At 31.6% G+C, this 27475-nt stretch overlaps 3 protein-coding genes and 1 long non-coding RNA gene across 7 annotated transcripts; 2 read left to right on the top strand and 2 right to left on the bottom strand.

Moving 5' to 3' along the window:
- Window positions 1–3453: 3453 nt before the first annotated feature.
- Window positions 3454–7139, top strand: LOC101212093 (homeobox-leucine zipper protein ATHB-20). Its single transcript, XM_004148641.3, has 3 exons — window positions 3454–3805; window positions 4350–4732; window positions 6571–7139. Exons 1-3 carry the CDS (start codon window positions 3676–3678, stop codon window positions 6973–6975), a joined length of 918 nt encoding a protein of 305 aa, XP_004148689.1. The 5' UTR covers window positions 3454–3675; the 3' UTR covers window positions 6976–7139.
- Window positions 7140–13740: 6601 nt separating this feature from the next.
- LOC101216107 (translation factor GUF1 homolog, mitochondrial) lies at window positions 13741–20911 on the top strand. Of its 2 annotated transcripts, none has more exons than XM_011657688.2 (12): window positions 13741–14195; window positions 16081–16822; window positions 17076–17232; window positions 17342–17396; window positions 17494–17561; window positions 17643–17747; window positions 17830–17901; window positions 19196–19309; window positions 19627–19767; window positions 19846–19905; window positions 20175–20381; window positions 20489–20911. In XM_011657688.2, the coding sequence occupies exons 1-11, from the start codon at window positions 13869–13871 to the stop codon at window positions 20338–20340; spliced, it is 2007 nt and encodes a 668-aa protein (XP_011655990.1). In that variant the 5' UTR covers window positions 13741–13868; the 3' UTR covers window positions 20341–20381; window positions 20489–20911. The 2 variants fall into 2 exon arrangements, with proteins under 2 accessions (XP_011655990.1, XP_011655991.1); XM_011657689.2 differs by having other exon boundaries at window positions 14057–14195; window positions 16068–16822.
- On the bottom strand, window positions 17872–19196 carry LOC116403822. The gene is made up of 2 exons (XR_004216665.1): window positions 18760–19196; window positions 17872–18591 (listed from the first exon to the last, which is right to left on the bottom strand). It is a non-coding gene; the product is annotated as an uncharacterized LOC116403822 (long non-coding RNA).
- A 1140-nt stretch (window positions 20912–22051) lies between the features above and the next one.
- On the bottom strand, window positions 22052–26995 carry LOC101211851 (probable serine/threonine-protein kinase PIX7). 3 transcript variants are annotated; one of them, XM_031885437.1, is made up of 7 exons: window positions 26303–26995; window positions 25260–25594; window positions 25027–25162; window positions 24357–24496; window positions 24150–24273; window positions 22575–23108; window positions 22052–22411 (listed from the first exon to the last, which is right to left on the bottom strand). In XM_031885437.1, the coding sequence occupies exons 1-6, from the start codon at window positions 26526–26528 to the stop codon at window positions 22597–22599; spliced, it is 1473 nt and encodes a 490-aa protein (XP_031741297.1). In that variant the 5' UTR covers window positions 26529–26995; the 3' UTR covers window positions 22052–22411; window positions 22575–22596. The 3 variants fall into 3 exon arrangements, with proteins under 3 accessions (XP_031741297.1, XP_011655988.1, XP_011655989.1); XM_011657686.2 differs by having other exon boundaries at window positions 22069–23108; window positions 26303–26993; XM_011657687.2 differs by having other exon boundaries at window positions 22069–23108; window positions 24357–24493; window positions 26303–26990.
- Between the last annotated feature and the right edge of the window lie 480 nt (window positions 26996–27475).

The raw sequence follows: 27475 nt of genomic DNA, 5'->3' as shown, positions 1-27475 counted from the left end.
ATAAAGGAGGGAGGTCCCCTAAAATAATAAACAATTACAACTGTTGGAGAATAGAAGAACCACGTTGTGATGTGTGAAGAGAAGTTTGTAACTAAAGAAAGAGAGAAAGGGCAAAAGCACATGGGAACAGGGAAAGCAAGTGGAGAAGATTCAAAGCACTTTCTCTTCATCAATTCCATTTCATTTACAAATTTAGGTTTAATTTACTAGCTTCAATCTCTTAACTTTCATATTCATGTGCTCCTTGTTTGTTCCACGTTTAGTAATAGTTTCTTTTTTCATCTTTTATAAGTATAATGGTTGAATTTTTTTTTGAAGAGGTACGTTATGAGAACTTCCCAAGTGATCATCCTACTTACTATTGTCCTTTGGTCAAGTATGCTTATCTACGAAGTGCTAATGAACCCCGACGCACATGATCACACTCCAATAGGCTCGTAAATTTTGAAACTTTCAAAAGTAGTTCATAAACTAAACTAATAATTTTGAAATTTTTCAAAAGCTAAAATATAGATACCAAATTTCAAAAGAAATTATTTTAAATGACAAAACTCTTGAAAATATTTACAAATACAACAAAATATTATACAATCTATATGTGATAGAACCAAAATAAACTACTATATGAATCTATCGTGATTCAAATAGACATGCATAGTAGTCTATCTAGGTCTAATATTGCAATCCATCGTCAATAGACGGTGATATATTTTGCCACACTTTTTAAATATGTTGCTACATAAAATAGCTCAAAATTTCAAACTCTCATATAATTCAACTAAGAAGGTTAAGAGAGAGAGAGAGGGAAAGAGATGGTAATGGAGAGTTTTGGAAGAATTAGTATATAGCAACAAAAGAAAAGAAAAGAAAGAAGATGAAGAGAGAAATATCCACACAATATCCTTTCCCTACCCTTCCCTTAGGGGCATGCATCCCCTAAATCTTGCTGAAATTCACATGTGAGCAGCTTCACTATATGGCATTTTTCTAGGACCCACCCTCCCTCCATTTCCCACAAACACTCCATTTTTAAGTGTCCCCCAACTCCTTCCCTTTCCCCCTTAAAAATAATCTCCCACTAACCCTTATCTTTCTCTCTTCTAATACACACAAAAATAAATACATTTTAAATCCCCAAATAATGTTCATCTTTCAAATAACCATTTCCCTTTTCCAATCAATTATTAATAAAAAAATTTACTTATCAATATTAGGGTTTAAGGTAGGATGTCGATAGAAATTTAAAACTACGTCATTTAACATTTATATGTGTATATGTATAGCACTTGAAGAACAAATAACTTATTTTAACATGTTATAGAATACATATGTGAGCTCTCCTCTAACTCACTGTATTTATTTTGGATGAATTGAATGCATCTACCACATCTCAAATTACCATATATGTGGATGGTTCTTAATCTTTTCTTTTAATATATCTTGTTTTTTTTTTGTGAAAAAAGGCATTTCATAGTACATACTTTTGTTCATATAGATAATATTGGAGGTATATAATATTAATTAGGGTTTAGATGATTTTTTTAAATTAGTGATTCACATAATCTTTATATTATATTTACAAGAACTACTTTTATTTATAATTATAAAATTTAATTATTCTCATTCTAATATTCCTAACCTCGACCCCTAAAAGATTTTAACTAACAAAGCTACATTATTATTATTTTCTTTCTAGCTACAAATAGGTCTCAAATGCTATAACACACTAACTTCATACTCTAGTCTCACCTAAATAAAATAACATAGGATTAATTTAGAGAAATCATATAATATAAGTATTAATTTTGTAGATCCCGAGGTACGTAGCCCTAGCTTTAAGAGAGTTTATATATATAACCGAAATTCTTGCAGCAATTAAATTCCAAATTAGAAAATGAATAATAATGACATAATAAATAAAATTAATAAAGAGAAGTAATAATGTTGGTGTTTTGGATTATATTGATTTAGAGGATGGCCCCCTCTTCTTCTTCTTCTTCTTCTTCTTCTTCTTCTTCTTTTCTCTTTGGCCCTTTGAAACTTTAAACTATTTGACTCCAAATGATTGTGTTCTTGCAAGAAACTCATAAAAAAAACTAAAATTAAAAGAAAAAAGATGAGTTTTTCTTTTATTTTTTTGATGATGATCTTTTACTTTTCATGTTGGGCGGTTTAATTTACACTTCTTTTTTCTTTTTTTGATTTGTGTGCAAATTGGATAGATATTTCTATGATTTGTCAGAAGGGTTAAAAAATTGATTTTTATTATTTTATGTGTTTTCTTTCTGGACCCTTTGCTGGCCACCATCTATTTTTCTAATCCTTTCCATGTTGATATAATATATTATATTTATTTATCATTGTTTTGATTCTTTTTAATAAACATAAAAGCAAAAAGGCATGGCTAATTATTTGAATTTTTTTGTTTTTAGAATTTTTGTGAGTATTTAATTATGAGAATTTTGATTTCATTTGATAACCTAGAGTTGAGATAATGGTGAGTTCTAGGGTTTTGATTATAGTGTTTTTATTGTATATTCATCCTATAATGTAGGCTTTATAAAATTAGATTTTGGAAATAATGATGTTTTCTTCTCCATAGATTCAAAATAAATTACCCAAAAACTCAAACTTTCTAATCTTTTCAGTGTGTAAAAAATTGCCCAAAACAACTCTATTTCCTATAAGAAATTTGTGAATTATTTATTCATCACATCATCTTCCACATAAAATTTTGCTTTAAAACCAAAAAAAAAAAAAAACCCCACACAAACCCAAATGTTCTGTTGAAAATATTGTTGATATGTAAACAATAAAATATTCAATGTCATAATTATTCTTTTTTAAAAAAAAATTGGGACTAAAGTCAGCATCATTATATATTAAACGGTAAATACAAAATATATTTGCTAATGAAGAGGCCTTTTAATTGAAAGATATAGTTGTTGAAGTATTACATTTAGAACACCAATTAGAAGGGACTAGATTGATGATATCTTTCCAATTGTGAAGGAGATATTTTTCAAAACTTTGAATGTTAAGTTAAGTATACTAGTTGAGCTATATACGCTCATTCGAGACCATACGTTACTATACAACAACCGTAAGAGATAGTGAAAAATTAAGTCTTTGATCTTTAAGAAGTAATACATATCATTATAATACTATTGAGTTAAGTCTATTTTGATCGACGTTATTGTTATTAGTTACCTATGTGAACTTATGGATATTAATAAGAAAAAAATAATGATAATATTTGGTCATAGGTGACGGAAAAAGAATTATAAAAATATGAGACACACCCTTATAATATGGTATGCATGTGACAGCCAAGTTAGGGAGAGAGATCCATATCATGGGATGGGTCCACGAAACCTCCCTTCCATGACAAAAATATACAGCAAAATTTCTCATTTCTTTTTTCTCTTCTTATTATTTTTTATTTTTATTTTTATTTTCTCATCTCTCTCTCTTTACCTAAAATTCGCTGTCTTTCAGACTTCTCTGCCTCCACACTTCCAAAATCCATCTCTTCTCACCATGAGAGTGAGAGCCACACCATTTTCCCCCTCCTCCTCCTCCTCCTCCTCTTCTTCTTTATCTTTCTCTCTAATTTGATCAATCTCAATCTAACTCACAAAATAGTATTGAGATCTAGCATGCATTGCCATTCCTATGGCTTCTCCTCATCACCATTCCCATAGTTTCATGTTCCAATCCCGTCCCGCCCCCGATCACCACGAATACATCCCATCCGCTTCCTTCAACACCATCCCTTCCTGCCCTCCTCACCTCTACTTTCACGGTCTCTCTCTTCCTCCTTCCTCTTTTCTTGTTTTTGCGCAGTGCAGACCCATAATTTTTTTTTTCTCTGATGACATTCTATCTTTTCTCAATACTAAAAGTTCTTTTTTATATATATATATAAATAGGACAAGGGAAATACTGTATAGATGATCATATTTTTCATCCAGAATATTTGAAGTATGATGATGAGAGTGATATGATTGTGTTAACTAACTTAGTTGAGAGGTTGAGTGTACCTCTTTCCTTTTCATTAGTTTCTTGTTAAAGAAAAAGTATCGACTTTATGGCTTTTATCTTTGGTTTCTCTCTTTCTTCTTCTCTTTTCTTCTTCCTTTTGTATTAGATGATATAATATTAAATATACTTCTTCGCTTAAATTTTTTTAGTTTGGTTTGTGATTCAGCATGCTATTTACTGTCCCCTTAAACTTCGAGTTAATTGCTATTTTGGTTTGCATGCATTTTCATACAAATTTAGATGACAAGAGATTTGATTTTGAAGTAAGGTTTGTGTGGTTTAATTTAGTATTATTGTGTTTTTAGATGGGGTTGTTCCGGTGATGATGAAGAGATCGATGTCATTTTCAGAAGTTGAGAATGGGTGCGAGGATGTGAACGGCGATGAAGGGTTGTCAGACGACGGATTGGCGTTGGGAGAGAAGAAGAAGAGACTGAATTTAGAGCAAGTGAAAGCATTGGAGAAGAGCTTTGAGGTAGGGAATAAGCTTGAGCCAGAGAGGAAAATGCAATTAGCCAAAGCATTGGGGTTGCAACCAAGACAAATTGCTATTTGGTTTCAGAATAGAAGAGCCAGATGGAAAACTAAGCAATTGGAAAGAGATTATGAGGTGTTGAAGAAACAGTTTGAAGCTCTTAAAGCTGACAATGATGTACTTCAAGCTCAAAATACCAAACTCCATGCAGAGGTAATAAAAAACAAAAAACATTACTTTCAAATTCGACATCTTCCTCCTTTGCTAATCATTTAATTTTTTAAAAAAAGAAATTAATTTTATTTCTACTATTTTTTTACAATCATTTTCATCCTTTTTTATAAGTAATAAAATTTAATTCTTAGTCAAAATTTTAAACATAATTACTTTTCAAAAACTATTTTTTATCAAAGCAAGGCTTGAATTTTATAACATTAACCAAAATTAGATAATAACCAAGTTGAAAGAATGTTTATGGATTTAATTTTTTTAAAATAAAAAATTAAAATTTCCTTTAATAATCCTTTCATCTTTTGATTTTAGTTTTTAAAAAATAAATTTATTTTCTTTAAATTTTTCGAGAATATTTTGCATGTTTATTCATAGCCTGAATACTATGAACGAAAAAGGCGTAGCATGAGATTAGGTGTAATATATGTTACCCCTAATCCTTGTTCATTTTCATAATAATAGTCCAAGTTTAATGTGTTAATACAAATGAAAATATCATAATCTTAACTTATAAACTATATGTGTTAGAGGTGGATCAAGCTGTGGTGTTTTAAGGTTTCAAAAATAAAAATCAGAAAACCGATTAATTAATGAACTAAGTCAAATAATTATTGAATAAGGCTTAGTTTTTTAAACTTGTTTTTCTTTTTCTTTTCATACTATCTATTTACAACTATTTTCATCTTATTAACACCTTTGAATTCATAGTCATATTTCAGATACAATTTTTTTATTAGAAAAAAAACTATTCCTTAATTAACAAATCCAAAGAATAATTAATGCAATAAATTTCAAAAGGGAAAGTGGAATTTAGCTATCTGTTCAAAATTCCTGAATTTGTGGGTTATTAAATTTTCCTTAAGGAAAAATAATAATTCTTTCAATTTAACCCTAGTAGGTATAAGTAAGAGTTCCTTATTAACCTAATTTTATTGAGTGTGTGCATCAATATATATTTATATATACTATGAATTAAAAATTATTAAGTAAAAAAGTGTGTCTGTTCGAAAAAAAAAATGCAGAAAATATAAGTAGACAAGTAATTATGAAGTCGTAAATATTCAAATTTATTAATATTAAATTCGTTGAAAATTTTAATTTCAGCTTTCTTATTTTATTGTTTATAAAACAAGTGATATGAAATCTTTTTAATTTAAATAATTCAGAAAATATTAAGTTGAATTTAAAATATAATATCAATAGTTGGTAGATTAATATAATTTAGGATAAGAAATATGTTGAGATAGGTAAATTGATTTATTTGTCAAATATATAGGGGTTACTTTAATTAGCAATCTTGTATCATACCAACCTAGATAATCTGTTTGGATTATTCTTATGTAAATTAATTATTCTCTTAATTCATTTAGTGATTATGTCTAATCTATTAAGTAAAAGTAAGAGTTGTTTTCACAATTCCATTTTGATTCAAACATATCTTTTACCCAACCTAAAAACTGTCGGTTAATTTAAATGATAACCAAAATTTTAAAATGTTAAACTCGACAAAAGATCTAAATTTTACAAAATTGTCGATAATAATATCGATAAAATATCAATGTCAAGTGATATTTTTTTTAAAGAATTTATGAAAACAAAAAAAGAAAAACTCAATTATGAGTAAATAGTTTTTTTTATGATTTTTATTTGAATAAACATGTTAATTATTCATATTGTATCTTTTTTTAGTATAAGACTTGTTTTGATTTATTTATATTATATTTATGCTAGTGATATATTGTTATTTTTTTTATATGTTTGATGGAGTTTAGTAAGATATAATAAAAATTTTGATAATAACCTATGATTTTTTTTTGTAGTTATTAGCATTGAAAACCAAAGACTCCGGCGAGACAGCGGGGGGCGGCGGTGCCACCATGAACTTAAAGAAAGAAAACGAACGTTGTTGGAGCAGCGATAACAGTTGTGACATCAACCTCGACATCTCGAACACACAAACACCAATAGGTGGCAGTGGCGGAAGAGGATGTTCTCAACCAGGAATGATCAAAGATCTTTTCCCCTCTGCGGCGTTCCGATCCGCCGCCATAACGCAGCTGCTTCAACATGGGTCATCCCGATCAACGGTGGATCAGCATCCTCAAGTGATTCAAGAAGAGAGCTTCTCTCAAATGTTCAATGGCATTGAAGAACAACAGCAAACTGCAGCAGCAGCTGGGTTCTGGCCATGGAGTACTTCGGATCAAAATTCTCATTTTCATTGAAAACCCATCACTACTACACAGTTTTTTTTTCCCCTCTTATAAATCAGCTAAAGTTTTAAATGAATTAGTTCAGTTGTAATATTGTTATTGGGAATTTGGGATTAATTTATAATGATTGGAATTATATAATTAAATTAAATGATACGCATCTGTTTCGTTCGATTTTTTCTAATCTTGGTATATATATTTTTATAAAAGGAAAAAAAGAAAACTATTTTGTGGAAAATAGGTGACAAATTTTGGTGGGTTGGATCTGATGAAAGAAAAAAGAAAAAAAAGAAAAGAATAATAGTAAAAGAGAGAACATGTGAATTTGTGTATGTGTGTCGTGTGGGTTATTCAGTGGCTTTCCAGCTCTCTGCATGTGGGATGGGCTATGGAGGTTTTTGTTTTTATTTTTATTTTTATGATTCTCTTTTTATCTTCTTCTCTTCATTTATGAAGATTTAGTATTTTAAATGCAACTAGTTCTTTAGCAATTATAAATTTACTTTTTAAAAAACTGCTAGAATATGATATAAGGTTGCCTTAATAAACCATAAATATAATAAAATTTTGAATTCTATCAATTATAGATATTGATAGAGTTTATCTATCGTATCTATTTTTTTAACAAGTCACAAGTGGAAAATCGAGATTAGGAGGTGTACCCCATCATCTCAACTAAGTTGACACACAATCGAGCACTCACATCAACATCCAACCCCATACAAATGGAAATTCATGGCTACAAAAAAGAGTTTGTAGAAATAAAATAAATATAGATCGTCATAGAGGAAGATAGGTCTCCAATAATGAGCAGATAAAGATAAAAGTTATCTAATCAAAACATAAAAGTTATCGTGCTGTTCAGCTAATGGATTGTAGATCAATCAAACCAAAGACTCAAAAAACCTAGCAACACCAAATAGAAAAAGAGAGAGTGCTAATGAGGGAGGTAGAGAGATAGAGCAACAGAGCAACCAACGAAAATGGACACCCAAAACACCATAAAGATCATACGTAACCTTTTAATCTGAGATGGTCTAACTGTATATATCATGTCCAGCTTTTACATTTCCAGGCATATCCATGGTTGATTGGAAGCTATTGGTATTAAACAAAAATTGTTTTCTTTGAGCTGAGCGTTAAGATCCCATTGAAATTCAGTTTCTTCTTTCTTTCTTTTTTATCCTTTTGGTTTTTCCTTGTGCTTCTTTTTCCTTTGAGGGTGTTGTTCTATCTTTCCTCTTTTAAATCAACTACAACTTCTCTAGGATTGATGAAGGTGATGTCATGATTATGGAGTAATATTCTTCTATATTTTGAAACTCTTTCAAATGGTTTCTCATCACTCACGTGTATTATTCTAGAAAAAACATTTAACATATAAAAGCTAAGCACACTTAACTTTAGAATTTCTATGATCAAGAAGGTATTAACTCTTAATTCTTTTAAGCTTTTCTTAACTTTATCTTCATGTCCTCAAAATCCCTCTTATTTAGATGTGAAATCGATTTATTCGTGTCTCTCTCCTAAACTTAGAGTGTGACTGATTTAGAATTATTTTTTAAAAATATTAAAAAGTATATAGGTGTCTTAAAAATAAACTTTGCATTAGTAATTTTTAGTATTTGAATTATTACGATTATGTGTAGAAAAAAATACAATTTATTACGAACATGCATGTTTTTTATTCAGAAATGTGAAACAAAACAATCAATATAATCTTGGATTTGGTTCTTGGGTCGTCCCAGGAAGACCGAAACCGAACCTATGATTTTTATTTTACTACTTGGTAATAGTTAACTTATCATTTTGATATCTATATTTTAAAATTTGTTGAATTTTAGTATTTGTACTTTTAATAAGTCCATCTTTTATCTTATTTTCAATAAATTTTAAATTTTAATCTTTGTTAAAGTTAATTTTTAATGAAATCGATTCAATAATAAATACAATTATGATAATTTACCTGCAGTAGATTAAAATAGATAAATAACATTTTTCTAAAATTTATAGTAATAATGCAATGCTAATAAAATTAAATGGTCGTGTGAATAGTAAACAAGAAAATAGCAAGAATAAAGAAACTATATTCAAGACTCATTAAAAACACATTAAGTATTTAAAAATAAATTGTCTAAATTAAAGTTGAATGAGCTTTCAGCTACAATTAAAACTTAATTACGTTAACCAATATATACTATATACTACACAGATACATGTATATTACTACCCATGTATTGTATATAGGTATATATATGTCTAACACATAACTCCACAAGTTTATATTGTTTAATAAAATGAGCATCTATATAGTAGAACTAACATCATCAAAGTATGTATACTTTTCTTTTAACTTGACCACGAAAAAATATCGTTTAATTGGAAATATCACATGATGGGCCAATTAAATGACAATACATGCTTGGTAAATATAATATATAGAATCTTGACAAAAGAATATATATATATTAGATTTTTGTACAGAACGAAAATAATGGAGTTTATGGTATAGGATAGTATTTCATGTGTGGATGGGATTTTTAAAATTGAAAATAACCTCTTTTTTTTTTTAATTTTTAAAATCAAATTTAGAAGCAAACATAATAATTCAAAATCATTTGTAAGTATATTTGAAAATTACTTTTATTACATATAGTTATAATTTGATAGTTAGTTTATTTACAGTTGCTTATTAGTTATTAAATATTTTGCTCTTAGTTAAAGTTGTATAAAAATGCCTTGGAAATTCATCCATGATTAAGATTATTATTTTCCATCTTCAATTCTCTTCTAATCACTTTTAAAAGTTTGAACCAAATATAAATTTGATGGTTAATTAAAAAATTAATTGTACATACATTTCTTATTCTAAAATCACAATTTCAACTATCATTTTCAAACAAACTCTTATATTCTAGGTTGGTAGCCAACATTTAAAAGAGAATTTTTCAACATTTAAAAGAGAATTTTTTAATAATATGAGTACAAGTATTATACGCTTTTCTTTGTTCAAACTATATACATTTACATTCATAAATATTTATATACCGTATACCTTACATTAATTTTAATGGATCCTACTCTATTTTTTAAAGATGCATGGAACAATTCATACCATGAGTGGAGCTAATATAGAAAATTTTCCATATATCACCAATAGTATAGGAAAATACTCATAAAATAGAATAAGTAAATTCACTACATGCATGCATTCATATGTACAAAAGAATATGTACGGTAGTGAAATAACTCACACTATAAATTGCACGTCCTATAAGTCGTTGTAGCTAACAAATTAGAGAAGAAACCAAATTATAGATAATTATACACAAACTACGCATTTACTATATGTGTTAAACATCACGATGTCTTTTATAACTAAACTTAATTTATTGAAAAAAATTGGATACTACTAAACATCCAAATAGTTTGAAACTAGAGTTACAACAATATACAACAATATAAAAAAAAATATACGCATTGTAGTTATAGACTATAGTTGATGTACCATTATTGTTTTGAATTGTTTAATCAATTACACGTTACAAATTTGAGAGCACATGATTAGTGAATTATTAGTCAACTTTGAGCAATATTAAAAAAAAAAGGTCAACTTTGCTCTACTTAAAGAAAAAAGAGAGCAAAGAGAATATGAATTTTTCTTCTAAAAATATAAAAGGGAGAGAAATATAGAAGTAGATACGTATCCTCCTCCAATGGAGGAAAGAAAAAGGAAGATAATTAATTAATATAATTTCTTTCTCTTTTTTTTATTTTATTTTTTGACATAATATAATATAATTTCTTTATGATTCCTAGTTTATGGTCACTAAAATTTCTTTTTAAATCTCAAAATGGACAACAACCTCTTACCTTTATCTTTATATTTTTTTAATAAAAAACAAGTGTCGGGCTTTTGAATTGTAGCCAAAATGAATCAAAATATTAATAAAATATATATAAAAAGTTTTACTATATTTTTTAGTTTTTAAGCAAATTTGCTAGTTGATGATATTTACCCTTCATTAATGGACTACATACACAATGTTTCTTTCTTTGAAATTCATCATCGATAAATAAGAAAATATGAGAAGGTGCCGCTATTTTAAAAGAAATCAAATGGTAGCAAACAATTCAAAGTGCTAGCATTGATGGACAAAAAAGATTTGAACCACATAGATCTTGATATTGTTACATATTGTATATTACTTGTGTTTTGTTTGCTTAAGTTGCCATGAGTATAATTTAACTATTTAATTAATGCTTGAAAAGCTATTTTATACGAGTATATATAGGTGCATTTCAAACTTTGAATTTTCACGGAATAAGAGAAAAAAAAACATTAGGTGTTTGAGGTATTTTTAGGTTTTTTCGTAAAATATTTTTTTTAAAAAAAAAACCTGGAGAATAATGTTTTTCTTAGGTGCAACATTTGTGGAGAGGGGAATCAAACCTCATAACTCTCAATTATACAAGACATACTTACAGCTAAGCTAAAAGTTTCCTTCAACAAGAGATAAAGATGATTTATTTGAAGGAAATTTTTTCGAAATAATTACACTCTAAAAAATAATTTATTTTCGCAAATAACTTGTTAACTAAAACAATTTTTCTAAAGAAATTGTAAAAAAAAAAAAAAAAGTTGCATTAAAAGTGTGTATATTGTCCTTCCAAAAACAATAAGAACTTCCAACTTTATTGCATGTATTTTATCTGTTGGTCAAAGTTGTTTGATGACAAAAAAAAAAAAAAAAGGATCAACCATTCATTTATATTACAAGAAAGTTAAATTAGTCCAAGTGCACTCTAAGACGGAGGAAATTAAGCATCGAAATGGTGTCAAGCTACATGTAGATATTTCATAAAGCCCCTTTCATAATGTCTCGCTTGAGGTTTCAATGTTGTTAAAATGTACTTTATATTCATACCAATTTAGATCCATCTTCATACATTACTCTCAAATGAATAATCATAATTTGACATACGACAAATTCTTAATTACTCCTCTTTTTTATAAAATATTATTTGTTTTACCTGTGACGACGATAAATACATCTTAGATAAAATATTGCTTATATGATTGAGGAATAAATAATAATTGAAATTCATTTTCCTATGCAATAGTTTGAGTTTGATCACTTATGTCCTCATATGAAGACCAACTCTTGTAGTATTAATTTTGGTGCCCAAAAGGTTTCTTGATGAGTCAATATTGTCATGGGGTACATCACAACTGACTACTCTTTTTAAGTCTTTTAACTCATTGAGCTATTGATTCATCCTACCTTATAGGGGCTACTATAGATCTTCTTTACACAACAATTATTTTATAGATAAAAGGATATGTTTGAATTTGTTTTCAAGAAGTTGTTTTCATTTATAAGTTTAAAACAATCATGTAAACGTTTATATATAAGTTTATGGTTTGTTATATGCTAAATGTATTTTTATTAATTTCAAATTAGGGTAAAAGATGATGGTAAAATGTTATGTACTAATAAATTCAAATAATAGTTGTTAAAGTTGGTTATTTTGAGTGGTCGTTGCAAGAATTGGTGATATGGTATTGGTTTATGCAAGTGGTCGTTGGGGTCGGTGGTCACATATGGTACGGTTGCCGAAAGTTTCTCTAGAGGTATAGTTGGTGACCATGACAACGTGGTGGAAGTGGGGTATAGGACTAATGAAAGCATTTTGGTAATTTCAAAAATCATTTTTTATTAAAGTTATTTCATAAACTCATTTTTTCGAAAGTTATTTTAATTGATTATTGAAGACTATTTGCTTTTGTTAAATACTTCAAAAGTTAAACCAAATCCCACATCTCGAATTTAGTAGCATATAAGTCGTGTTTTAGTCCTCCAAAGAAAACTAAATTGTTTGTTGTTGAAAGATAAACAATAAATCTTGGAGTATATATATATATAATTAGTGAAAAAATACTTTTCGTTATTCATCTTCCATACAAAGTGTATACATATGTATCACTTTGTTACTTAGTATTGATTTAATTTCTATGGTTGGATATCCTTATTCCATCAATTATTTTATCTGCATCTTTGAAATTAATATCTATTGCGCTTTACTCCATTTAAATATCCAATCAATTAAGAATGAGTAACTTAAGTGTTACATTTATCTTCATGCATTTTCTTTCATTACAAAAGAAAAATATAGTAAAAAAAGTATTATTTTTTTCTGTCATATGAGTTTGTGATTACAAACACTAAGGTAGTATGCAAAAAAATGGATATCATCTATCATGCACCCAATTTTTTTTATCAAGTATTCAATATTTAATATTTTGCTCAATTAAAAGAATAGTTCTTTGTCTCAACATAGGAATTTGATTATTTTAACATTTTACCTCAAAAAAGGAGTATATATCAATTACCACTAAGTTATGTATGTTTTGCAATGACAAGAACGCTTATCATTTAACTATATATAGTTGAATGAAGATTTGAATCCCGAACACTTTGTTAAATACACATATTCTTAGTCAGTTAAATTGGGAAAAGTTTGGTATGTTTTGTTAACAATTGTGGAGCATCAATCAAATTCAAATAAAGTTGATTTTTCATGTTAGGTTTGATTTACTACATTTTCAATGGGTAGATGTGGGCCTAAATGCTCACCTATTACGATGGTTGCAACATAAAGAGTATTGTTTCCAATGGGCTCAGCCCAGTACTGGAGACTTGGGCCATGGGCCGTGGGCCGCCATATTTATAAAACAGACCAATCTACTAAGCCCTCCAACCAATTCCTCCGCCCTAAACCATCTGTACGACGTCGTCTTTATCATCGAGCTCGAGCTTCTTCTTCATCGTCCATGTTCTGACCAAGCAGAAATTCGCTTCTTATTCAGGACCTTCGGGTTCGAAAGCTCCAAAACCCCAACAATGGGTTTTCTGAGAAAAACTTCACAAAACATAAGTCCTAAATGCTTTCATCTGTGGCGAGCTTCCTCTTTTCTTAGAGCCAGTATTGTAAATTCTAAGCTTTCTCCTCATCGTTTCGCTTTGACCCAATCATTTTGTTCTCCTTCTCGCCAAAACCTCAAAGAAGCTGGTATTGATTTAACGCAGTACCCTCCTGAACGAATTAGAAACTTTTCTATTATTGCCCATGTGGATCACGGCAAGTCTACACTGGCTGATCGTCTCTTGGAGCTCACTGGTACTATTAAACGAGGCCATGGTCAGCCTCAATACCTCGACAAGTTGCAGGTTCGTTGGTTATGGTTTGTGAATATTATTGGATTTATGGTTATTTTTTACTCTTTTGCATTGTCGCCAACTTTTGTTGATGACAATTGTGTTTGTTTTAGGCTGTTTGTGTAAATTGACGAGAAACCATACATTTGTGGTATTTGAATATGGAGGCTTAAATTACTTTGATAAGACCATTGTTAAATTTACTTGGAAAAACCAAGTTTGCCAATGTTGTCATTTGCTTGCTTTTTTCATAATAGTGCTGAATCTGTTAAGCAATTAATGTTGGGGAAATGATGTTACATAAGTATGAAATACACTAGCAAACAATATTCAAAGTTTCAAACTCAAAAGTCAGATGGTATAATAAGGCTTATAACTTGAAACAACTCTGTACCAGTAAAAACCTAAAAAATTTGCGGAGAATCAAAATTTAGTCGATGCACACTTTTGAAAAGCATTGTTGTGAAGACAATTACTTCTTTGCACGAGCTACAAGTAGACTATTGTGATCATCTCAGTAGAATACAACAATTAATTATGGTGGAACTGCAATCTTGAACTACACGAAACAGGCAGGACTCTTGGATATTTGTGAAACGAAGAAAGAATCGAATTCTTTTTGAAATGGGATGGACCAATGAAGAAACAAGTTTGCTATTGATAGATGAGAAGCTCGTTTTAAATTTTTTTTTTTTATTGAAACAACAACTTTCATTGAGAAAAAAATGAAAGAATATAGGGGCATACAAAAAACCAGCCCAACAAAACAACCCAACTGCAAGAAGGGGGTCCAACTAAGTAAAATGTTACCAATGGAATAGTTACAAAAAATCTTCAAAGTAGAAGACCAAAGGGAAATGTGAAATCTAATCAAAGACTAGACCTCACTACGATCCCTTTCCCTACCACAAAACACCCTATCGTTCCTCTCCTTCCAAACATCTCAAATAATAGCACACACCCCAGCCAAGCACAAAAAACGCCCTTTCTCTCTAAAGGGTGGATGGAGGAGGAAGTCCTCTATTGTCACCCAAATACATGGATGATCAACATAGGTAACTTCAAACTCTTTCATAGAAGAGCTCCACAAACCCCACGCATACTAGCAACCCCAAAAAAGATTATCAAGGTCTTCCTCCACCTGCTGACAAAGCAAACAACAAAAAAGCCCTACAAGGAAGATCCTTCTCCTAACAAGACTATCAACACTGTTAACCCGACCAAGCAAGACTTGCTAGATAAATAACCTGACTTTCTTGGAAACCTTAATCCTCCAAACCTCGTTAAAAATCGACTCCCTAGGTGGGGAGGGATCCAACAACAAATTAAAAATGGATTTACTCGTGTAGACGAGAAACTTCCAAAATACAAAGTCAAATAAAATAAATACAAATTAGAACATTTACTATATTAGCTTAATTTAGTTGTTCCTTGACCAAATTCAAACAAAAGTCATTTGAATTGAAGGAGGTGCAAATTTAACTTTCATATATGTTAAATTGTACATGTAACATCGTTTAATTTGATGATTTCAATCCAATTTGAAGTTTCTGACCATGAATTTAATCTACATAGTTGAGTCCATTATTTTATATTTCAATATTCAAGAATGTTTCAGTTTCTTTCTCTACATTATAAATATAAAACAATTAGGTCCGAATGTTATGATTGCTTGAAAGTGATCTTATTTTATTCTTCATGAGGTCTTTGTTTCAATATATTTCAATATTCAAGAATGTTTCAGTCTCTTTGTTTAACTCGGCGTGGGAATTTTTTTTTTATTTTCTTTTCTTAGGCGGGTAATTTACCTTCATTGACTTCTCTGTCACCGTTTGCTCTAAAATTGATTGCCTTATTGTTTTTTCATTTTTTAACTTGATGAAGCCCAATTATTTAGGTGGAGAGGGAGAGGGGAATTACTGTTAAAGCTCAAACTGCAACTATGTTTCACAAGTGTAATCTTGTTGGTGACAACACTAGCGAACAGCCTCCTTTCTTGATAAACCTTATTGACACACCTGGCCATGTTGATTTCAGCTATGAAGTATCTAGATCCTTGGCAGCTTGCCAGGGTGCTCTTTTAGTTGTAGATGCTGCCCAAGGTGTTCAAGCTCAAACAGTGGCTAATTTTTACCTTGCTTTTGAATCTAATTTAACAGTTATACCAGTTATCAATAAAATTGATCAGCCAACTGCTGACCCTGATCGTGTCAAAGCTCAACTGAAATCAATGTTTGACCTTGAACCTACACATGCTCTGCTGACATCTGCCAAAACGGGGCAAGGTCTTGAGCAGGTCCTTCCAGCCATCATAGAGCGCATACCTCCACCTCCTGGAAAGAGTACTTCGCCATTGCGAATGCTTTTATTAGATTCGTACTACGATGAATACAAGGGAGTGATTTGCCATGTTGCTGTTGTTGATGGTGTGCTGCGCAAGGGGGATAAGATTTCTTCTGCTGCCACTGGTCAAGCTTATGAAGTCTTGGATGTTGGGATCATGCATCCCGAACTTACCAGTACAGGAATCCTTCTTACTGGTCAAGTGGGTTATGTCGTGAGTGGAATGCGTTCTACTAAAGAGGCACGAATTGGGGATACACTTCATCAGAGTAAAACTGTTGTTGAACCCCTTCCCGGTAACTCTTCATTTTCATTTTCACAATGTTTTATATCTCTTTTCAGTCCCAATGAAAGTTATGTGTCAGAAGTTAAGCTTCAAGGCGATTCTTTCTACTACTAATGAATGGCAGTTATTTAGGTGAACAGATGGGATATATTTTATGAACATAAGATTTCAGTAATGTAGCATTCTGTTTTTTGCTAGGTTGTTGTATGCAATGGCCTGTATGTTGTGTTTGCTTCTCTTAGTGACATTTTCCCTTGTTATAGGTTTTAAGCCTGTAAAGCACATGGTTTTCTCTGGTCTGTTTCCAGCTGATGGGTCAGATTTTGATGCACTCAACCATGCAATAGAGAGACTTACATGTAATGATGCCAGTGTCTCTGTGACTAAGGAGACTAGCACAGCATTAGGGCTTGGTTTCAGGTTTGGCATTTGCATCCACTGACTGAAGTTATTCCTTTTGCTATCAAAATAGATTTATATTAGCTTTATTCATACATGCCAACCCATGATAATTGAGTCCCATACACAGGTGTGGTTTCTTAGGATTACTTCACATGGATGTTTTTCATCAGCGGCTTGAACAGGTGACGGTTTTTATTCATTATTAATGTATGTGATAAAACGTAGGCCCACTTTTGTCATCAGAAATTGAGAACTCGTGTTATTTCTGATGGTTGACAGGAGTATGGAGCTCATGTTATTTCTACTGTTCCAACGGTGCCCTATATATTTGAGTACTCTGATGGAAGGTTATCTCAGTGGCATATTCTTTTCTCTATGTTCCCCATTTGTTTCCAAGATCTAAATTAGTATTTTCTTTCCCTTTTAAGCAAAGCACATGTTCAGAATCCTGCTGCTTTGCCATCAAATCCCAAGAAGCGAGTAATTGCTGGCTGGGAACCTACTGTGTTGGCTACAATTATCATTCCTAGTGAGTAAGCTCTCAAACTCTTTTCTATCTTCTTCCCCTAAAATTTTCACATTAAATCATTCAAAATTATTTCTTGTTTATTGCAGATATGTTGGGGCTGTAATTACACTTTGTTCTGAGAGGAGGGGTCAACAATTAGAGTACTCATTCATTGATAGGTAATGAAGAACTAAATAGTATATGTTTTGGTGCAACAAAATTATCCTATTTCTGATGCCACCATGTTACTGGACTAAAAGAAACATAATGTCATTTGGAAAATCTTCAGAAAAATAAAAACTTACATTTAACGCCACTAGCTGGCAGAACTTGCAAAAGGCACTTGGTCGAAATTTGCTGTTTGGCCTCTAAATGTTCATTTAATTCATTCTTTATATTACAAAATTGTTAACGGCTTTGCATCTGTTGTGAAGCTTTCATGACACTAGAAAATGTTGCTCCGTCTTCCTAACCCCATTTGTGTCCTCAATTTTTGCCTTGAATCCTTGATCCTAATTAAAAATTGCCCCAAGTTTAGTATACCTGTAATACCAACAATCTCATTTATTTATTTCACGTTTGAGAAGCATTCTTTTTTAAAATTATTTTATTTTAATAATAAATTGAGTTTTGATAGAGAATAAATGGAAGAGTATGAGAATACAAAGAAACCAACTCCCAAAAGGAGACAAGCTAGCATAAAAATAATAATAATTAAGTAAGAACTAGTCTTTGTTGAAATTGTTGGTAATCTGTGTTACAATTTCATATTTACATCACCTTATAATATAATCTGAAGATGATGTGAAGCTTTTTATATTATTTGGGAGTAGTCTGGTTTTCTTTTTTACAACCTCTTGCAGTTCCCCCTATCATGTCAAGTTTGACAGTAATCTTAGAAAATAATTGGTTAGATATTGAATAGTACTGTATAGTTCACATCCGTTTTCATTGCAACTTGTCTGATTTGATGGGAATAAAATTTGTTCAAAAGGTTTTTTTGTCTGTCTGAAGTTGCTTAAATTTAATATACATACCCATGCCTGTTATTTTGCATAGTCTCAAGCCTGAAGTTCATCTGCATATTCTATTTGCATTTGAAGCTTTGGCACGTGACATAATCTTGTGGCATCAGCTGCTTACCATGTAGCATCAACAATCTTGTGATTCCTGCTATTAGCTTCAACAAAAACTCACATTGGATTGAGGCATAACATCTCACTTGAAAAAAAAAAACTAGATCCTTGTTTAATTATTTTTTCTTCCTCCATAGACATGACTTTTCTTTTCTTCTTAAAGCTTAGGAGTTAGAAACTGCAAGTACCTTTTGTTATTGCGTATCTGTTAACAGTAACGTTCTTGCTTGTATTTTACTAAGAACTTCCTTTACAAAATATTATTTTACTAAGAACTTAATACCTTGTTTTTTGTGTGTGGCTTTTATAAAGATTAATCCTAAGTTTTGTGCTGCAGTCAGAGGGCATTCATGAAGTATCGCTTACCTTTAAGGGAAATTGTTGTTGACTTTTACAATGAATTAAAGAGTATAACATCAGGATATGCATCATTCGATTATGAGGACTCGGAGTAAGTTTATTGCCCTTTCTTTTCATTTACATTAATAAACCCTTGATCCTGAGTCTCCCTGGTCTTTTCTGCATGGGCATAATGAGAGATGACTGATTTTTGAAATTTGTCAAATAATTTTCTTATTCAACATTTGATTCATAGTCAATGCGTGTAGCTTAATATGTTTCATCAGTTATGTGAAAAACCTGATATACTAGTATTATAGGCTCTTCGTAGTTGACTGTGCTAATATGATGAGTCTTTCAAAGTTAGGGGTAGTGGTTGTGTCATCTTCATTCATATATTGATGTATTGACGAGGGATGTGGTTACCAGGTATCAGGAAGCAGATTTGGTGAAACTGGATATTCTATTGAATGGGCAGCCAGTTGATGCAATGGCAACCATTGTTCATAATTTGAAGGCACAAAGGGTCGGCCGTGAATTGGTGGATAAACTGAAGAAGTTCATTGACAGGTATGTGCTTACCTTTTCTTTTGTTTTTTCCTTCTTCCTGTTCTTGTGTTATAACATGAGCTGTTTTTATGCTGACAGGCAAATGTTTGAGATATCAATACAAGCTGCGATTGGATCTAAGATTATTGCAAGAGAAACGTAATGGTCTTTTTTATTTACTTGTTTTCTTTAAAAGGTTTTTACTTAGAATTTTATTACATATTCAAAGTTTGAGTGACCTAAAATCTTACACTTCCTTTCTAAACAACTGGAATGCTTAGTATAATACCATGGATGCATATATATGTATGTATATATATATATAGTGTTGTAAACGAGCTATTTTGATTGTTTGATAGTGTTGTATGATTACTCATTGATGTTCTTCAACTTTGATTGTTAGGCTGAACTATTTATGTTGATTTTAGGATTTCGGCCATGAGGAAAAACGTTCTTGCAAAGTGTTATGGTGGGGATGTTACACGGAAGAGGAAGCTGTTGGAGAAACAAAAGGAAGGAAAAAAACGAATGAAACGTGTTGGATCTGTTGATATTCCTCAGGAAGCATTTAATGAAATCTTGAAGGTCTCATAGGTGGAAAAGCGGAATAAATTAATGAACCATACTTAATACAGGTACAGTTTTCATTTAACTACATGAATCACATGTGGAATACATTTTCACTTTGTATTCAATGATAATCATGAAGTTTAAGTTTAAGTTTAAGATGTTCCAATGGCAGTTTGTTCAAGAATATTTCAGAGGACTGGCATTCTATTATGCAGTTTTAACCATTTACAACTCCCTTCTACCTATACTTGTGACAAGAAATTGGTTGGAAAAATAACGAAAAATCCAAGGAAGACTAGAGTGCAGATTGATATTTCGTGGCAAATACTCAGCCATCTCGTTAATTCTCAAGACACCAAGGTCAGAAGATTGTTGGTAGAAACTAGAAAGATTAGTCTCAATTAGAGATCTGTTTTGGTGTTGCAGTTTATCATAATTTATTTTTCCTTTCCCGTGTCTTGTAACTTGTAGTTGATTGATTGATACAATATTGGAAATTTTGAGATATCTTGATTAGAATGTGTGCCATGGAGTTGGCTTTTATTGATTGTATCAATAATCCCTTGATTTTGTGCATGCATGTATTTGTGTTTGAGATGCCTCCTCCCTTTGGGCCTTTTTCCGGCTTTTGCATTTGACTCTTAAAGTATGAAAATCAAATTTGTCATATTCAAGATTACTTTGAGATACGACTTCAATTGACATGGGTTGGATTGAGCCAGATTATGATCAACCCAAGAATCCGGATTGATTATAATCCTAACTCTATTGATTGTATATAAGAGTCAACCCAATCCAATAACATATCGGTTCTAATGTTCCATTCTTAGAGAGAGAAAAAGACTCAGAATAATGATTTGATTCTTTCCTATGTTTTCTTTCAATCCCTAGCCATTTAACAATACTCATTTACATCTTTTGCTCCCTATACCTACTACCAAAATAATTACAAGAATGATCATATAATATGATTGCATGATGTATCTTTCTTTCATCATTCTTACCATGAGAAGTAATCATTCAATATGATTTACTTAACTTTAACACAAACTTCTTTTTATCATGAGTTTATGTCAAAGAGATTAAAAAATATTTCTGAGATCCATATCTAATGATGCCCAAAATAATGATCACCTACATTGAATGATAATTTTTACTACAAGTGTTTTCTTGATTGCAACACCCTTTTTTAGTTCTTATATAACCATCCCATGACAACGAAAACAATAAATCATAATAATCTTCATTTTACTCTAGGCAAATACATTGTCCACCCAGACTTTAATAAAACAGGAGGAAAAAAGAGAAGGTTTAATGGAAAACTTTTTCACAAGTATTTTTCTCATATAATTAGATTTTGTGGACAGTTCTACTTTCATGGGAGAGACAATTTATTAGTCATGAAACTCAAGCACAAACGATAACTTTAAGTCATTGAACTTAATGCATACAAGGTTATGTATTTTCTTATTTTTTTTATGATAATTCTTATAACAATTATTATTTTTTTTTTGAGAAAAAGGGACATTATCTTGATATTTCGATCAGGTGCGGTTCCCTCTACGTTGAGGAGATGCAAGGTTGGGATTACAAAATATGACTAAAAAGCATTTTAGTCTAAATCTCTATGATAGAACTGTGCTTTTTCCAAAACCAAAACAAAAGAGCCAACTCTAACTTCTTACTTATGAACCAAGATATATCTTATAATATACAGAGAAATGACACCCTAAGCTTCAAAAAGATGATTCATGAGCAAAAATATAGTAAGAAGCATACTGCAATGTATGTTATCTGCATCGAACTTCACCTCTGAGTCGATATAGCATATCATTTGATAGGAAAAAGAAAAACTGGGGATACAGTTGGAGAAAGGATGTTGACTGTGGAGAAGGCACAAACACACAACTCATTGATGATAGTTACAGCAAACAAATAGGATTTACAGATTAGCTTCATAACAATAGCCTTCTTCAAATCTACCATCATTTTTCATTTTCTTATCTACTTCTTTCATAACTTCAAATCTCAATCAATGGCATAAAAACAGTCCCAATCAACCTTCCTTTTTCACTTCACCCCCTCTCCTCCAAATCTAAAAACAAAAAGGAAAGAATAAATGGACAAAAGGAAAAGTCTTTTCAAGGCTCTAATATGGACATAAAGTCAACTGTATAGACATGAGGCTAAACCATCCTATGTGCTAATGAACTTTGATTATACTTTCACAAATAAGTGTTAGATTTCGAGGTACTAACTTGCTTGAGCTGGTTATTAAGGTTATCTCCTGTCAGGTTTTGGTGACTGATTGGGATGATTATATGGAGAAGCATGAGGACCATTTGGACTTGATAAGCTTCTAATGTGTTGCCCGTTCCTTGCCACAAACATCGACTGCGTGCGGACGACACTTTTAGCATTGGGGGTGGACCTAGCACGGTCTGCTTGCATGGTTTGGAAGTAATAGGAAGAACTTGCCATGTCTTTGAGGTTTGGCAAAGGTTTTAAAATTTCAACAACTTCACTCATCGGAGGTCTGGCTTTAGGATCTCTACTAAGGCAGTGAGCTGCAAGCTCTGCAGCTTTTTGTGCACCTTTGATTGAGAAGTGACATTCGAGGCGAGGATCTATAAGCCGGTAGAACTTCCTCTTGTCTCCAAGCAGGGGTCTAGCCCATTCAACAAGGTTGTGTTCCCCATTCGGTCTATTTTTATCCATCGATCTTCGACCGGTTAGCATTTCAAGCAAGACAACTCCAAAGCTGTAGACATCGCTTTTTGATGTCAAATGCCCTATGGAGATCAAGAATATTAGAAGTTAGATAGATGAGTAATAAAACGTGCATTGTTTTATGACAATTGTTCAAGTTTATATCCCAACACCCAAGACTACACAAAACTTAGAACATCTTCTAGAAAGTTAAAGAACTTTGCAAAAAGTTCTTTTTCATTATTAGTGAACGTCAAGAAAATCTTGTCAGCGAATGAGTTCTACTTGTAGGGTGTAATAGGGAGGGTTACAGTGGGTAACAATTTTCTCAACAATATACTTCACCCTCTTCACTGGGCAGCTGTACTTAAAAGAAAACTGCTTAATGGATGACAAAACGTGCTGTCCAAGATGTCGCTGATATTTCAACATTAAGCATTGATAAAACATCGATATCTATGGATGTTTCTGAAAAAAAAAATTGTAAAATAATTTTAAATAACAAATTTTTAATCTCAAATCATGTTATAGATCTTGTTATTCTTACTAGTCCATATCTTCACGTTGAGATTTAAAGATGATATTTTTTCTTATGTTTAATGAGTACATTAAAATCTATTGGTTAATCCTTTTCCTTATTATCAATTATGAAACCCTCCGATGTACAAGGACCAACAATTTAAGACATTGCAATATACTTTTCCTCCTAATGTGTACATCAACCCACCACGACCAAAAAAAAACCAACCAATATATGTGTTTGTGTGTTTGTGTGAGGATACATAATGAAATGAAAAAAAATAGTAAGAATAAGAAGAATAAAAATAATAAACTAATTGCCAATAAATAAAGAAGGAAGAACAAATATATACTTCAACACTAATTGGGAAAAATGGTAACCCCTTGACTTTGATTCCTTTGTAGTGTTCACGAAATTATATTTCTTATTCAATTAAGTGTGAACTTCAACGAAATGCAGGCTCCTTTTTGTGAAGGGCTTCTTTATTATATATTATCTTTTTGTGTTCTTTAAGTTATCTAAATGAAAGTTTGTTCTTTCATAGAAAAAAAAATATAGAAATGCTAGAAGTGCTCACATAAAATATGAAAGAAGTCAAACCTACCAGTCATCACATATTCTGGAGCTGCATAACCATATGTTCCCATAACCCGAGTTGAAACATGAGTTTTGTCACCCTCAGGGCCATCTTTTGCAAGTCCAAAGTCTGAGAGTTTAGCATTGTAGTCCTAAAACAACATTTTCAACCTTTTATAGGAAAGGTGGGCTTGAGGATAACAAAGTAAAAAGACACATAATTTAGTAGACATACCGCATCTAATAGAATATTAGACGTTTTAAAATCACGATATATCACTGGTCTTTCAGCTTCTTCATGAAGAAAAGCAAGGCCTTTAGCAGCACCAAGCGCAATTTTCAATCTGATAGACCAAGGAAGTGGCAAGGGCCCTTCTGTGCAAAATATGGTAATTACCATCGAACATTAAGCATATGAAATAAATTACGAAGTATAGAAACATTAACATTCCTGAGATCACATCACTAATAGAATGAATGTCAAAAAATCACATCATACATAGAGAACAATGTGCTTTAACACAAAACCACACCATATGTACATATATGTAACCCTTAATTTCAATAAGCTCAAACAGAGCAAAATTATATATATTTACATAATTTATAGCTCTTAAATTTCAATAAGCTCAAACAGAAAAAATTCTAGAAGTTTAACAAACACTTCAATTCATTTAAAAACTTCACATGAAAATAAGAAACAGAAACTCCAAACTGTATGCCCGATATTGCATGGGCTCATTAATAAGGTATTTAAGAAGAAATGTTTTGAGTTTTAACTTTATGTCATACTTAGAGCTTGGAGGAATAGTCACTTTTTAATGATAATTTGAAACATAGTGACTTCATGTTATATTTGTTGGGACTAAGGAAAAGTAGAATTTATAAAAGGTTACGTCACATACTTCTGAAGAGGTGGTTCTCCAAACTTCCACGAGGCATAAACTCATAAACTAATAACCTTTGATCATCTTCAATGCAGCAACCAATCAATCTTACAAGATTAGAATGGTTGAGGTCACCGAGGAAGTTAACTTCAGCCTGAAATGGAAAACCGATTAAATTTTAACATGGAAGAGAGAAAGATACCCCAAAAGTAACTGTGATTGTGTGAGACAGAGGCGAAGAGTGCCCATACCATCCACTCCTTGTGACCTTGTAGGCCATCGTGATTAAGAGTCTTGACTGCAACTGTAAGCCCAGTTCCAGGTTTAGCAGGAGCAGTTCCATTCTCCTCAATCCATCCTTTGAAAACACAACCAAAACCTCCCTCACCAAGAAGGCTCTCGGGTCGGAAATTTCTTGTGGCTAACTTAAGCTCATTAAAAGTGAACTTACGAAGCCGAGAAGCAACCTTCAGCTCAGCACTGAGCTTGGGAGTGGACGAACTACTTTCGGCATTATCAGTTGTCGCTGATGACCCCAATGCAGTAGCCAGTATATCTCTTTTTTCGTCCAGTTTAGATTTACTATCTGCTAATTGAAAATGACTATAAGCAAATTTATAAACTTATAAATAAGAATAGAAATTAACCAGATTTCAGTTACATCTATCGCTCATTTCCCTTGTTTTACATGACCAGCAATAGCATATTTCAATCGATAATGCCAATGTAAGTATGCAAAACATATTGCTAAGCAGAGTTTAGCTCTATTGGCCTGAGGCATTACTTACCTTAAAGGTCGGAAATTCAAATCCTCACTCTCGTGTTAAACTAAAAAAGAAATAGGAAAAAATACAGACCACATTATAGTATAAAATGTATTGAAACCAAAAGAACAGTGGAAAGAAAGTGAAACATGAATATAGAAGCTTTTCAAAATCAAGAAAACTTTCAAACGCTTCATTTTCAAGAAACAATCTATATCACTTTTTAAGACAACAACAACAATCTTCGAAAACAGTAATACCCAGCTTTAAATAAGGATAGACTTAAAATTGTATAGCTAGGGAACTAAATTTTACAAACCCATGAAAATCCAAAGTGGTAAATTTTCCCAAAACTCTCAACCTAATCACCAGTTGAACTTAACCATTAGCTTCCAATGCTCCAAATTTACAATAACCCAAATTAAGAAAGACAAAAAGATGAGGATAATTTCCAATCTCCAAAACGATTACATACGTTTCAAACTTATGTTGACAAAAACCAACAAAAACCAAAAGAAGAAGAAGTTTACCGCAATGGGTACTAGTGCCACTGATAAAGCTATCAACCTTTGATCCACTCAGAGAACTATCAACCTTTGATCTAGAAGGAATGCAACTCCCAATAAACTTCAACTTAACCCAACATCCAGTCTCCTCCTCCAACTCATTCTCCTTCTTCTTCTTCTTCTCGCTAGCTGTTCTTGACTTACCCTCAATCCATGTCTCAACCTTGGAATCATTAGGAGCTAAACCCATATCCTCCAATCTCTTAAAAAACCAAAATTTCAATAGCTCAACCCAGAAATCTTACCTTTCATGGAAACCCCACTTGGAAAAATCACCTCATTAACAATAAATACCAACCGATTAATCAAACGAACAACTACCCAAATCGCAAAAATAGCAAAAACAGAATCAAGATCACATAGGCAAATTTGTGAAGAACAAAGAAAGGGGAAAAAGAAAAAAAGGAGAAAAAAAACTCAAGCTCACTAAAGAAGAAACTTAGTCAAAAGAGCCAAAGATGGGGAAAGAGAGAGAAATGAGTGTGAAAAGGAGGGCGCTTCTGAAAGAGGGAAAGCGCCCCAACAACGGGCAGGGGTCGGGCAGGAGATGACAATGGGTGGCAGTTGGTCGGGCAAGTGAGAGAGAAAGAGCCATTGTTACACAGTAGCTATCGGATATTCTTCATCAAATCAAAGTACTAATTTAAAGAAACAAAACAAAAAAGAAAATTGAATTTTTGGCAAAGCATCGAGACTCGTGAGATTGCCACTAAGAAATTGCCACATACATTATAGTGATATACTAGGAAGCACTACACTGTTTTTCTTTTCTTCTTGCATTAAATTGGTGCTATCCACATCTTCTATACGTAATCATTACGTAGTTCCTAACTTAATACTTCCATTTCTTTTTCATTTCTTCATTTTAAACTATATGATTCAATAATAGTAGTAGTAGTAGTAATTATATATAAACATCAAATGATGTATACCTTTTAGTATTCTTTTTATATTTCATTTGTCATACACTCATAAATGATGCCTTCCCCTTATGGAAGTCTCAATAAATTGACTTTCAAACAAATTTATGAGACCATCAAAATTCATCAAGTACATCTTCTATTGATAAATTAATTGTAACCAGTCTCAATCTATATTTTGTTACTTTATGTTTATTCAAGAATTTTGTAACTGTAA

The sequence above is a fragment of the Cucumis sativus genome, chromosome 5, assembly GCF_000004075.3.
Source record: "Cucumis sativus cultivar 9930 chromosome 5, Cucumber_9930_V3, whole genome shotgun sequence".
In the NCBI taxonomy this organism is placed as follows: Eukaryota; Viridiplantae; Streptophyta; class Magnoliopsida; order Cucurbitales; family Cucurbitaceae; genus Cucumis; species Cucumis sativus.
The sequence above is the reverse complement of the archived record's forward strand: the minus strand, read 5'-3'. Positions and strand labels throughout refer to the sequence as shown.

Coding starts and splice junctions, on each gene's coding strand:
- LOC101212093 (XM_004148641.3), top strand. CDS start 3,676: ATGGCTTCTCCTCATCACCATTCCCATAGTTTCATGTTCCAATCCCGT. Junction 3,806..4,349: donor TCCTCACCTCTACTTTCACG/GTCTCTCTCTTC, acceptor TTGTGTTTTTAG/ATGGGGTTGTTCCGGTGATG. Junction 4,733..6,570: donor ATACCAAACTCCATGCAGAG/GTAATAAAAAAC, acceptor TTTTTTTTGTAG/TTATTAGCATTGAAAACCAA.
- LOC101211851 (XM_031885437.1), bottom strand. CDS start 26,528: ATGGGTTTAGCTCCTAATGATTCCAAGGTTGAGACATGGATTGAGGGT. Junction 25,163..25,259: donor AAGGTCACAAGGAGTGGATG/GTATGGGCACTC, acceptor TTTCCATTTCAG/GCTGAAGTTAACTTCCTCGG. Junction 24,274..24,356: donor CTAATATTCTATTAGATGCG/GTATGTCTACTA, acceptor ATGTTGTTTTAG/GACTACAATGCTAAACTCTC.
- LOC101216107 (XM_011657688.2), top strand. CDS start 13,869: ATGGGTTTTCTGAGAAAAACTTCACAAAACATAAGTCCTAAATGCTTT. Junction 17,902..19,195: donor GAGTACTCATTCATTGATAG/GTAATGAAGAAC, acceptor TTTGTGCTGCAG/TCAGAGGGCATTCATGAAGT. Junction 19,768..19,845: donor CTGAAGAAGTTCATTGACAG/GTATGTGCTTAC, acceptor TTATGCTGACAG/GCAAATGTTTGAGATATCAA.